This window comes from Peromyscus eremicus, chromosome 7 (assembly GCF_949786415.1).
Source record: "Peromyscus eremicus chromosome 7, PerEre_H2_v1, whole genome shotgun sequence".
In the NCBI taxonomy this organism is placed as follows: Eukaryota; Metazoa; Chordata; class Mammalia; order Rodentia; family Cricetidae; genus Peromyscus; species Peromyscus eremicus.
Window position 1 is genome coordinate 6,808,906 of NC_081422.1, and position 14,039 is coordinate 6,822,944.

The window sequence follows — 14,039 nt, forward strand, 5'->3', positions numbered from 1 at the left end:
TACCTTGAAAGATTTTATGCTTCTTCAAAGCAGCCCCCATCTTAGCTGTACTCGCATGCCTCCCATGGGACACTTGCTATTAATTAGTACAGAATCCTCCCTTCCTGGACCACTGCCTGTTAGATAGCTTCTAATTAATCTTTGTGGAATGCAGATAAATTTAGAAGTCCTATATTGTACACTGATAAATACTCTTGTGGTTCATCGTTTGTCATTAACAGTGGTGGCACCTGACATAGGAGCTGTGAAGAAATGAAGAGAGTGCAGCTACTGGAAACCAGAGAAGAATGTATGTTTACTATGGTGGGGTGTGATGTCAATTGTCAAATATACTAAAGGGTTCAATATGTGGGAAATAATTGTTTTTCATATGTACTGAAGTCTCTAAGTTGGTCTTTTCTGCTTTCCCTATGTAAGGATATAAATGAAGACAGGGAATGAAGCACAGTCTAGTAGTCATTTCTAAACTTTTCCTATTCCTCCTCTTCTGAGGGAGAAAACATCTTTGAGATGCTGCATGCTGAGCTATTAAAGCTAGACTTACATTGTAATATGATAACAAGTAGCTCATGAAAGAAACTGGGGGATTTTGAAAAGCTAAAAACTAAATACATCATAACACTTAGGCATCCTTTAGAATTTAACACAAAATAGATGTTGAAAGTGGCACTGTGAAATAAAGGTAGGATTGAAAAGATGTCTTGGAGATAATGGCTTCTCAAAAGTCTAACTATTTGAAAGTTACTTTGAGAAACAATACAATAGTCATTCTAAAATGTAGTTCATACATAGCAATAGCATGTCAACTTGTAAAACTAAGCCACACTCACTTATAAAATTCTAAACCTTATGTAGGATCCAATAATTGGGTGATATTTTGCTTATTAAGGCTCTCAAAACTACAGAGAAAAAACTAGTATACTCTGTTTTACAAAGTAAAAAGTATTAATGTTAACAGTCCTATTCTATTATGCATTTTCTCACTCTACTGGTTAAATTAAATCTTGATTCATAGACAGTTGCTTGGCATCCACTGAAGTAACACAAAGACAACACAACCTACCAGTATTTCATCAACACGATTAATTAGAATCTGCCATATTTATCACTTTCATTAAGAATGCCTTTGATCATGATTTACAGAGAAACCACCTTTATTATGTTATTAACAATACTTTAACTTTGTAATGAAACAAAGTGAATAAAAACCACCGATGTTTTCTATAATTAGAATAGAAATTAATTACTTGATCTGTTTGCTATAAAAAAATGTGGCTGTTATAATCAATGTTAGTTTCCTGGTGTCCTAAGTAGTTAGATTTTATTCTATTCACTGCCTTTTCAACTGAGGAGATAGGCATATTTATTTAGAGCTTAATGTGCATTGGGTAATTGTTAAGTTTAGAATATAAGTATGCTTCTATATTCTAGAATTATAAAGTATAAGAAAAGAGTCAAGCAAACAACCATTGTTGTGTTCAATACTTGCTGTGCTGGATGATGCAAAGACTGTACTAGAAGCAGCGAAGTGATGCTAGCCAGTCATGAGAGCAACAGAGCGGTGTGCACAGCCTGTAAGTCTGGGAAAGTGTTGTGGTAATAGATAGTCATGTCAACCATGGCATTTTAAGAGAATTGGTATGTTTTGTTATTAAACAAAATGTAAAGGAGAAATGGTAGAAGATGATGAAATTTGAAATGCAGGCTGGAGTTACATCTAGCAGTGTGAGTGTGTGTGTGTGTGTGTGTGTGTGTGTGTGTGTGTGTACAACATGCACAAGCCTTCAAGTACATGCAAATGTGAGCATGTACATTTATTTGTATATGAATGTATGGTTTTTTGTTTGTTGAGCTTGTGTGTGTGTGTGTGTGTGTGTGTATTGTTGAAGTTAGTCAATATGGTGAGGTATGTTGTGATAACATTGCCCTGTTAGGAATACCATGATGCAGTTTTAGCACAGAAGAAGTCTTTTCACTGTTTTTACTAAGCCTGAAAGCTCTGTAACAAATCACACTTCATATCCAGTTTTAATCTTTCATTGACTGGAAATGGTTGTTCACAAAATGGTTGCCTTGGTGCAGAACGCACCAGTGAGAGCAACAGGAAGAGTGGGCTTGCTCTAACAGAAGGCATTCTTCAGAACCCTGGAAAGTAGAGTAGATATTTTAGGATGCTTGGCCAGTGTTCTCAGTAATGTGCATAAGCCTTTAAGGAGTTTGGTGGTTTTATATGACAGCATGTGATATATTGATAGCGATTAAGAAAGCTAGTCAACATAGGCTTCATTGTCAGCTAAAGAGCTGAGATGCCAAGGCAGAAATGTGATCTCATTATACCCTAAGTATTCAGAAGTCACAGTGAAGAACAGTGCCCAGATGTAGGTTTTCCTTTTTGAACTCTGAAACAGAAAATCCGATTTTGAACATCCATCATGACAATAACGTGATGTCAGACTCAGAGAAACTAAATGATAAAACCTGGCTGTGAAACAAGAGGCATCAAGCTCCTGACTCCACTTCCTTCCTGGTACCCACTGCTGTCACTGGTGTGTGTGATCTGCTTGCTCTCACTGCTATAGGCATAGAAGTAAGGGACATACAGGAGAATGGAAAGGTTAAAGATTCCCTGATAGAAAATTCTACTTATATGTTTCAGCTTAGACCTTGCTGAATTAAACTTGGCCCAAGCTGCTTCTGCATCCTGAATTTCTAGAGTCTATCATGCTCTCTAACTGGTTTGCATCTAGCCGAAGGCCTCACCTAGAGTCTATCTGAGAGTGTCCTGGATACCAGGCAGAGCAGCTAGTTTTCAGTCACTCAGAGGCAACTAATCCATTACAGCACGTGGTTATCTCTAGCCAACCAGGTGACTGATTCCTGTAGCGTTCAAGGAGGAGTTTGTTTCCAGCTCAGCTAGGTGGAGCTCACTACATTTCTCTTAGATCTGAGTACTGTGTGATTTACACACCATCCTGTGCTCACATAAACTCTGCTAAGTTTAGTTTGTGTATACTTTCTTTTAATAGTCTGAACCATATAAGGGAAGACTTTTAAATTTATTCTGAAACAATTTGGCTGTTAGGAGTCGGATCTGTAGGACTGCTTATGTGAGTGTATCTATATTTATTTGTTTGTGTATGTACACACACACACACACACACACAAACACAAACACACACAGAGAGAGAGAAAGAGAGAGAGAGAGCGAGAGCCAGAAAATTGTTTTTGATTGTAAAATATACAGATATTAGAAAATGAAAACTAAGAAGCAGCCATGATGATGCACACCTGTAATCCCAACACTTAGTAGGTGAAGGCAAGACAGGGGCCTAGGGTCATCCTCTAGTACATAGTGAGTTCGAGGCTCACAAGGGATACATGTTACCTTGTATAAAAACAAAAGGAAAACTCAATGTAAATATAACTGTATAATCACACTAAAATCTTTACAGGAAGAAGTGGTGTTTTGAAGGGAAATAGTTGATTCTAGATGAACTTGTTAAAAGTGTTACTAGAAATGAACATAACTGACTCACAGGTTCTAAAATTGCACAGAGGCCATTTATCTACATTGTTTGCTATATTTGTTGATTAAATAGTAAAGTTAAAATATAATTTTACTAAACAGTTTTAGATATGTTGTAGGTTTGGTAAAATATAGTATTAGAGTTGATTCCTAGTTTGAGTAAGAGTTTGGTACACAGAAATGATTTACATTTGGGAAAGTTTTTATCTTTATGAAATTTATTTTTTCCCATCAAAATTTTCTGTATCATATGATAGACTATCTACAGTAAGAACGTAAGATGACATTTCAAAAGTCTAACACATTGTGAAGTTTCTCATAGATATGCAGTAGATGACAGGGTATTTATAGTTTGTGATTCCACTATCTATTTCCAGGGTTGGGGTAGGTTGTCTGCTTTCGTTTTTGTTTTTAGTGACAGCATTTGTAACTATGCTTATCTTAGGACAGGAACTGGAGAAGTGAACCAGCCATGGAGATTCCTTTGTAAGTTCTGTGGGAATTAATACTTGTGAAGCAATGAGGAAAACAAGCGGGCAGAGAGGAGGTTCCAGTGTGGTGTGGTCACAGCTGAGTCTCAACCAATCCCAGAAGGAGCTGTGGGCTGAAACAACCCTTCAGTGCTGTCTTGTCTCGGGCAGGCAGGAGACTCACCTTCACAATAGCCCTACACACTCATCGCTCCTATGCACTTAGCACAGGTGAGGGAGTGGAGCATGTGTGGGACTGCTCTTTAAAATGAAGGCAATTCCCAGAGTGGGACAGTGAAATGTGAGTCACCAACAGTAGCTGCTAGCTGCCAGAATTTCTAGGGGAAGGAGGTCCTCAGCACTGAAAGGAGAACCTAGACCTCACATCAGTGTTTACTACTCTGGTTAAATGATGTTTCCAGTGTAGATATGTAAGTCATGTTTTCCAAGTGGATTCATTTGAACAGGTTAGGGAACAAAAATAGCAGCAAGAGCGAGAAGAAAAAAGACATGTTTGGAAAATACCGATTTGTGAATTAAGCCTCTTAATCAGTTTTTGCTCTGTTTTATTTGTTCTATGTGACTTGAAATGCTGGGAGGAGAAGAGTGTAGACTATGATGGTAATTTGGGTCCTAGTTTCAACAAGAAACATTTGCCATGAGTAGAGAGTGGTCCTTTTACATGGATCTTAAGTATTAGCATTCTTATGTATTTCTTAGCTTATTTATTCTAAATAATAGCACGTTTGTTATTTATAGAATTTACTGTCTTGGGAAGATAATTCTTTGTTGGACTGTGGTGGGGAAGATGTTCAATTATCAAGATCTGTTGATTGTTCTTCAAGGTACAACAACAGGAAAATTCATAAAAAATTCAATTAGAAGTTTGGCATGAATTATGAAATGAATAATTTATCTAAGTAATTCATTGTGAAAAGTGACATGCTAGGTGAGAATGGGAAACAAGAGAAAAATGAATCTGTATATAAACTTGTGTCAAAGCTAGTGGACACAACAGCAATGGTGCCAACAAACACCTGGCTCACATTTTCAGGTCACATTTTCAAAGACACAGAACTTCTTCCAGACAAATTTGTCCTTTGGTCCCACTGCAAGCAACCAAGCCAAGAAGACTACAGAATTACACACATTCGGTTTGAGCATTAGGCTCATAAAATACAACTAGCAAAGGAGAAACTGTGGAAGGCATGGACTATATCTGTGTGCATCTATCTGTAGATAATATTTATATACCTATACCATCTATGTCTATGTAAAGAAACTTCTGGACTTAGAAGCTTGAGGGTGTTAAATGTCTGGAGTTCACAATCTATGATAGCAACCCTTACTAAAGAGAAAGGAGAGTTTCCATTTCTCACTCTCTACAACCCCCAGCTAATGACCTAAAATTCCATGGGGCCAGTCTGTGAAGTGAGGTGATTTATTTCCCTCGGAGACCATAGAACCAAGGCCAACAACGTCCACAAGTAAGACTTTCTTCACCTTAGGGAGCTTGATTTTCACTCCCTACCAAAACCAAGCAAACAAAACTAAAAGCTAGACCATTGCAGAGATACCAGTAATCATTCACCTTCTCTGCAGTGCTGTGACAATGCACACCATGACAGAAACCATCAGAAATTATACCCCTGAGTTAACACAGATGTTTATTATAATACCATACCAAGGGGGTCATTTTGGTGTGTGCTAGCTCATGTGCAAGCTTGTGGACACCTACCACACCTAGTCTTGTTGCCTTTAGACAGAGTCTTTCCTGAAACTAGAGCTGGCCATTTGTCAGCTCAGGTGATGGCAATCCTCTTGTCTCTGCACTCCTCCACTGAGATTGTAGGTATGAACAACCATGCCTGTATTGTGTTTGTTTGTTTTGATGCGGGTGCTGGGTGTCTGTGCTCAGGTGCTCAGGTTTGCACAGATGTGTTCTTAACCACCAAACCATCTCTCTGGCCAATGTGGGCTGTAGTTAAATGAAAAAAAAAAGTTTTTTTGTTGTTGTTTTTTTGTTTTTTTTTTATTGGATGGCTAAGTCAACCTTGTCCTATATGATGAACTGATCATCAAATTTTATCAAATTTGAGAACATTTAAAAATTCTAGAATTACAGCCTGTCTGCTTTGTGGATGTTTTGCATCCCCAGCATGGTGATGCTGTCCACTGAGCTCCTGTCTGTATTGCTGTCTACAGATCATACACTGAGAAGGAAGGAACGTGTTCCAATTCTAGACTACCTTGGAGGCCAATCTTTTATTTAACATATCTCCCCTGCCCCCCAGACAGGGTTCCTCTGTGTAGTTTTGGTGCCTGTCCTAGATTTTGCTCTGTAGACCAGGCTGGCCTCGAACTCACAGAGATCCGCTGGGAATAAAGGCGTGTGCCACTACTGCCCGGCTGCCAATCTTTTATTTAACTCCAAACTGTGTTAAAGGGAAAAATTTGCTTTTGCTTTTTACTCAAAATTAGTTGAAAAGAAAAAAGAGAGAAAAGAAATAAACTATTCTGTATGGAATTATGTTTCAACAGAAATTTTTTTTTAGTACTAATGACATTAGAATCTCTGAAATAATGGATTAGTGAAACTGAGAAAATGATTTATGCCGTGTGTGTGTGTGTGTGTGTGTGTGTGTGTGTGTGTGTGTGTGTGTGTGTTTTACTCAACAAGCACGGATAGAGTGGCTAGTCTGTGGGCAGCTTTGGTGCAATGTGATTTAAAAAGTGTGGTAAGCCATTGTGTTAAACTCCACTTTTATGATCTAGAGTTCAAAATGATTTAATTGTAGGATCACAGACTAGCGGCTAGACTGCTACCTACTCTGACGAGGCACTGTTTCTTAACACAGATGAAGTGTGAAAAATAGACCTCCCCCTTGGGGTCATCTGAACACTCTGAATGCTTTGAAAATAGCCACTTTCCATGGCAGCTGTCTCTAGATTTGGTTGGTGGTTATTTCATGTTCTGTCCCAATTAAATGCTTTGTAGTATATTATGGGAAAGCTGGCATGAAGCAAAGATAAAGATGTAGCGGTAAGAGACTGTTGGAAAGAACAGAAAGTTGGTAGCCTCCCAGGTTTCTAGGATTCAGATCTAGACAAAGAGCCAAGAGCAGATGCTACACTGATAGGAAGGCTGAGTTCTGGACCACACCGTTGGAGGAGAGGAGAACATCCAGGGGCCCAGATTCACTTCTAACTGTGAATATTACTAATCAGAATGAGCCAGAGGAAATGTGTGCCTTGAACTGATCCACTCCAGCTGATCAGTGTACTGATTAGTGATGCAGTTCTCTAAGACTTCTGCATGCTGATTTGATGGAGAGGCTGCAGCAGAAGCCTGGAGTCTCTCCTGATCCTCTGCTGTCCTGAACAGCATGTCCGAGGAGCTCATTGACTTTTACTCTAGTTATACTTCTCAGAAATGGAATGGTCCAATCAAGAAATCATTCTGTTCTAACTTCCACTCCTCAGTAAAGATACTTTTTCCCTAAAGAACAGACTAAGAGCACAGGCATCTGTAACAGGGAAAGAGACGTGGTGAGAACTTCTCATCTGAGGCAAAATCCTCTAGGCATTAAAGGTTTTATGTTCTTATTTTTTCCTCACCTACAAGTCTGCAAAACCCATGGATATAAATTAGGCATGCTTATGATTCTCAGACTTGGAAAATGGGTTATTAAATCACTCGTCCCCAAACTATCCTAGCTAAGGAGCTATTGCAATATGTAGCTATGGGAGAGGGAGTGGACTGAGCTTCAGAGCAAGGCCACACACTTGAGAATATATAGGTGTCACAGACTGGAGTTAATGGATTAGAAAGAAAAAACAGCAGAGGATACATAGTTGGGTGTGTAGGGAAAAGGGTGGATCTAGGAGGAATCAGGAGATGGAGTTAAAATGATCAAAACACGCTGTATGAAATTCTCAAAGAACTGCTTTTAAAAATGAAAGAAGAGCCGGGCGGTGGTGGCGCACGCCTTTAATCCCAGCACTCGGGAGGCAGAGCCAGGTGGATCTCTGTGAGTTCGAGGCCAGCCTGGGCTATCAAGTGAGTTCCAGGAAAAGGCGCAAAGCTACACAGAGAAACCCTGCCTCGAAAAAACCAAAAAAAAAAAAAAAAAAAAAAATGAAAGAAGACTAAAGAAAGGTGAATCCTCTCCAGTTTTCTGACAGTGTAGTCTGACTGGTCAGGGAATTGGCTCTTTGCAAATGTGTGAGTTCCTTATTGCTGAAGGGTCAGAATACACACTAACACCCAAGGAAGAGCCAGGTACCACTCAGGTCAACACTAAGACCCTGCTCAGCACTGAGATGCAAAACCCTTTCTGCTGCCTTGATTTTCCTTCTCTCTACTTTGCCTGTCCTAATGCTGACCTATAAAGTCTACGTCATGTAGAATAGACAACGTGCTCCATCAAATAACATGAATTAATATAATCATATTTGAGAATCAATAGTGTGTGTATATCTTAGTGACTGGCGAACAATAGTCAAATTTCTGTTTATCTCTACAAGAATAAAAGATCATATTACTCTTTCTTGTCTGGTTTCCACCAACATTTGGCTATTACAAAAAGTAGCAATTAACTTTCTTTCAATTCTTCAAATAACATCTCATTAAATGGTGGAGGCAGGCTTCCTGAATGCTAGGGTTATATGCATGTGCCCCCACCCCTAACCACAATTTTTTTTCTTTGTTTGTTTTATGGTCATATTTCTCTTGAGTTACTTAATGACCTGCACAATCTGTATCCTTGCTAAAGACTGGGATCAATGATTCTATATTTATTTCTCATGGGTTTTAGACAAGGTTTGAGAACACATTAGACAGCCAAAGAATACCCTGAGGGCAAACTTTGTTAAGCAGAGCCAATATACTATGGTTTTTAAGCCTACCAACTTTTAAACTTATTACCCCAATTTAAAATACACTTATGTAGCCTGGAAAAGTGTGACTCCTCAGTCTCCTTATTTCAAAAAAAAAAAAGACTAGAACAAAGTCTGTACCCTGCTTCCCTATACTTTTATTATCTGTGATTGATGTCTTGTACAATGTTACCTCTGCTACTTTCTTTTAAAGTTACTCATTGAGTACTGATGTCTTGTCTACTATGAGACCTCACTGTGCTATGCAGAATACTGATTATTCTTTGCTCCTAAGACATGCTACAACCCATTCTGCCTTTCAGCTGCTGCTTGACTTGTTCACTCTTTGAAATGATGCAGTTTTCTGTAGGCACCTAGTGAAATCCTGCCCACCCACAACTTTTCAGATAGCAACTCTTTCTGGCAGCTGCAGGCTTAAGTCATTGTGCTATAACCGAGCTGCTCTCACCATTCTTAGATTGTGCTCTTTTAGGGTTGAAGGGCTCTATTTTAACTCTAGGTCCCCAACATCACTTAGCTTATACCATTGAATCTTTTTTTAAAGAATAAATTTACTAATTTGCCCCACTCAGTTTATTTATATTATTAGCCAAAAGGGATTGGGTAGAATTGGATGAAATATTTATGGATGGATTATTTGACCCCTTCTAGAGATAGCTTTGGTAATAGACTCACTCCGGCCAGCTTGCCAGGTTTTTAAAACAAGGCCTCAGGAAAGAGTGCAAGCAAAAATCCCATCTTTTTCTATTTATTCCTTTAAAATGAAGTCCCAAAGCCACTGTCTATGTAAGCCATGACAACATACAATTTATGTAGATGTTTTACAAAAGCCCTACACAGGGATTTAGCTAGTTATACCTACAAAGCAATATCAAAATATAGAACTCATGAATAAACTAGTTGAAGAGTTAAGACCACTGTTATGATGTACTTCTATATCTGTTGAGATGCTGAACATTATCATTGAGATCTCCCTACTCTTCATCCTTGAGGTTTGGCTGACTCATTTTATCCTACTGAGAGGTAATATACTAAGACACTCTCCCCTTCTTTTCCAATTAACTGCCCCCAGCCCTTGCCTTCAGTCACCCATTGGCAGCATCAGCAGTCCTACTGCAGGTAGCAGCATCCAGGGCTTCAGACAGGGACTTGCTCTGTGCTCTCCCAGGTCCCACTTGTCTTTCCTAAGGATCCTTAATGTTACGTCTTCAGATCATCTCCATGCCTAGGCTTTGGCATTCAGAACAGACCTTAGTAACCATACTCTTCTTCCTGCATGCCTGACTTCCAGGGTCTTCCCTCAGTCTCTCTGGCAGAGGTCTGTCTGTAGCAGCTCACAGGGTCTCTCAAAGCTCCCTTCCTGATAGCAGCCCTATTTCTCACTCTAAAGCACCATTACTGTCTGGACATGAGTCTGCAGGGAAGGGAAGCGGGGCAGAAGGGGAACCTCAAGCAGCCTATATGTTTGACACCAACCAGGGTTTGAAATACTTGAGAGATTTGTGATGCACAATTCCTTTTACACTTCACAGCTCCAATGTTACAAAATACACATCTAGTTCTAGAAATCATTTAAATATAAAACACAAGTCTTAAATTGCCTTAAAGCTAGAGATTTTTTTCACTCTAAAGATTGTCATGTGGCTTGTAACTATGTATAAGGCTGGCATGAAGCAAGGGGCCAGTTTTGCATCTCTTAAGGCAAAGATAGCACACATGCAAAGAGGGCAAAGCTGGCATTTGTGAAAAACATCGAAGATATTAATTTATAGAAATGATATCAGCCCAAAATGGTCATATCCATGAGGCAACACAAAAATTCTTTTATCTTATAATTTTTCCAAGTCCATCAATTTATCTATTGCTATTTTAAAATGTAGGCCAAACTTCTATATAGAGAGCCATTGATCATTTCAGATACATTTTATTTTGTATTTCTTATTGTTCAAAATGAATATTTACAGCTAATCCTGATAAGATACACTTTTATCAGTTTATTTTTGTCTAAGTAATAGTTTGGGTTCTGTTTAATGATCTGATAAAAATCTTATGAATGTATAATTAAGTCAAGTTAGAGGAAGGAAAAACACATGCAAGTTTTTAAAAAAATGAATTTGACATAATCTAGATATTCTATACACAACTTAGCCAGTCATAACTGGTCACTCAATGAGACGATTAATCACTCAGTTGGAATGTGCTTCTGACATGCCTTCTCCCCTCTTAGCTGCAAAGTAAACTGGGATAACTTAGATGAAAGTGTTCAATTTGTGCCATATTGACAAGTGCAACACAGTCCATTCTTCTGTTTTTAAATGAAAGGATTTGATCAGAATCTAAGTTAAGAAGGATCTCCAAAATTATCTGGTCCAGATTCTTTCTTCCTGTTGTAAGAGGCTCAAGGAAGTACCTGTGGTTGGCCAGGGATAGAGTTAGACTCCATCCAAAGAATTACTATCTTTAGGTCTAAGACTTTTCTTTTTATGATATCACAGAATGTTTAAGCTCGGTCTAATGCAAAGTGAGTTTCACCATTTGGATTCATTATAGCTTTCTGATGTTTCTCAAAAATTTTTTAGGGAAAAACACCCTGATATTAGTAATAACTTTATATTAAGTTTTTAGAGAGAAATGTAGTTTGGCTAAAGTTGTCAGTCAATATAGAAATAAAATTACGGCCCCTATCACCATCCTCACTATTTGTTCCATGGCCTTTCTTCCTCTTTCACTAAGTTGCTCTTTCATGTCTCAATGTGTCCATGAAGCAGTGGCCTTCCTCACTTCTTTATGGGGTTCAGAAGCTGAGGTGGTCTATGATATGCAGTGTACATGATGTCTCACTTTATTTGGTTGATTACAATCAGATATATAATATTCAATATTAATAAAATACAAAGATTGGACAGACAAGAAATATATGAATGTTTATTGGAAGCTAGTGAACATGTATGACTATGGGTTGTGGGTTTAACCTTCACATCTTAGGAGAAACTGGTGAGCCTTCAAAATTTTTACTATTCTATAAGGAGCAGGGCAGATTCATCTATTCTAATATAGTTATAACTAACAATTCTTTAAATAGTAGAGTAGCCACTTTAATAGCAATATGACTTCTAGAAACAACATGGAAACATTTATGCTTTGACTAAACTAATTTAGCAAAGGCAAAGAAACCAGACTCACATACTAATGAATTGCAAAGTTCCTGCTGTGTTTGAAATAATATTTTCAGTTATACATGACATAAAATAGTATAAAAAACTATTTTTATACATTTTTACATTTGAGTCAAGATGCATAAAATAACTACTCAAGAATCAAAAGTATATAAACTTACAGCCCTGATGCTTTCAAAATGTCCACCTTCTTTCTCAAAGTCAATAGGTTGTCCTTGTAGTGTCCAATAGAAAGTGACATCCAAACTGGAGTCGTGGATGGCTTTGCAGTTGAGGACAATGCTCTCTCCAACAGTTAACTCTGTTCTTTTAGGAGTAAGCTCTATCCTTGTGGGTTCTATAGGGGTAAAAACAGATGCATTAGTATAATCATCTCCCCACATCTCACAACACCTTAAACTATAGAGAAAGCTTAAACATGGAACATGTACAGCATCTTCAAATACATGCACCAGATTTTGATTTGTATCTTCAAGTATATCATTAAAAACTGAAATACTGGAGTTTTGGCAGCTACACCTCCTCCAAATTACTCTCCCAATGGAGCTAAAAATATAATTACACCACACTGAACTTGCTTTGTGCTGGACAAAACCCTCTATGAACTGGGAGAAGGCATAGAAGAGGGACTGACTATCTAATTATGAAATATAATTTTTGATACTTTGTGGCTAGTTTAACTATATAAAACCTTTAAAGAGCTGAGTGATCATGGTTTTATTACATCAAAAATATTCTAACTGCTAACTGGTAACAATTGAATTTCAAAACTGACATTTTTAATATTATTTTATGGACTTAGAAGAACGTTGAACCAATAAAGTAGAATTGGCCATGCACTCATTGATTAAGGTTAAATGGCTGTGATGTGATGTGGGTGTGAATAAAAGTGGAGAGGCTATAGAGACAGGTTTTTGTTTTCTCTTTCCTCATTAGAGTCCTTCGTGTAGACAGGGAAGAGAGACAGGTATGGCAATGAACTTCATTTTCTTCTAAACTCCTTCGCTTGTGAGAGGATCCTCCCAGAAGAAAACAGTACTGCTAGCTGTCTATGATGTCTTTTCATACCTAACAGCCTTCAGAGCACTTCTGAGAAAAACCCAAGCTGAGGGCAAGAGTGACACTTTAAAGATGAACCCTCTTAAGGTTATATCATGTTTGGTAGGTGAACAGTGTGCTGTAGCTGAAGGTTTGTGGACATGGTGTTTCCTGAGTAACCCAATCTTCATTTCATTCACAGTTAAGGAAGACCATCTGTCCCTGATAAACAGTTTGTGGCTCCATAGCTACCTTATCGGAAGATGGGCATCCAGGGGACTAGGACCAAGACTGGGTCCCTGGGTTGGATGCCGGTAATGTTTGATATACATGGAAATATTTGAAAAACTGTATTCTGTTCTTCCCTTATGTTTGCCTTTTCTCTTATTGGAGTCTTGACTAAATTATGGTTTTATTTCTAAAGGTAGCGCAAGGTAAACCAAACCATATCTCTAGTCTGTTAGCATTAAATATAACACCAGTTGGGAGTCACATCAGCCACCTCCAAGACTTTTCTTCATAAACATAAACTTTTTTTCTATTTTTATAGGCAAAAGATGATTTTCTGTGTAATAGATGTATAACGAAGAAGCAATTACTTTATAATTCAGTTGTTAAAAATACCATTTTGTTAATTGATGGGATTTTGCTACCTAAAATATGAGTTTAAAAAGCTGTTTTGAAGATTTCATTTTGATGTTTACTTCTGTGTGTGCATGTTAGCTAAACTGCCCATGGAGGCTAAAAGAGGGTGTCAGAGTTTCCAGAGATGGCGTTAGCAGCCAAGGGACATGGCTTCTGGGAACTTTGCAAGACAACAGATGCTCCTAACTGCTGTCTTTCCAGTCCCCACTTCCATTTTTAAAAATAGCTCAACTATTTAACACAATGTTGTTAACTTGAAACTAGACTTGAAATCTAGTTCATTTA

General features: G+C 38.1%; 1 protein-coding gene across 1 annotated transcript in view; it reads right to left on the bottom strand.

Annotated features, from left to right (window-relative positions):
• Positions 1-14,039, bottom strand: part of Cntn5 (contactin 5) — a 476,649-nt gene that overhangs the window by 120,383 nt on the left and 342,227 nt on the right. Inside the window, exon 14 of the mRNA XM_059267217.1 lies at positions 12,233-12,408. Within this exon, the coding sequence (XP_059123200.1) occupies positions 12,233-12,408 (176 nt within the window). The remainder of the gene's footprint in view (positions 1-12,232; positions 12,409-14,039) is intronic.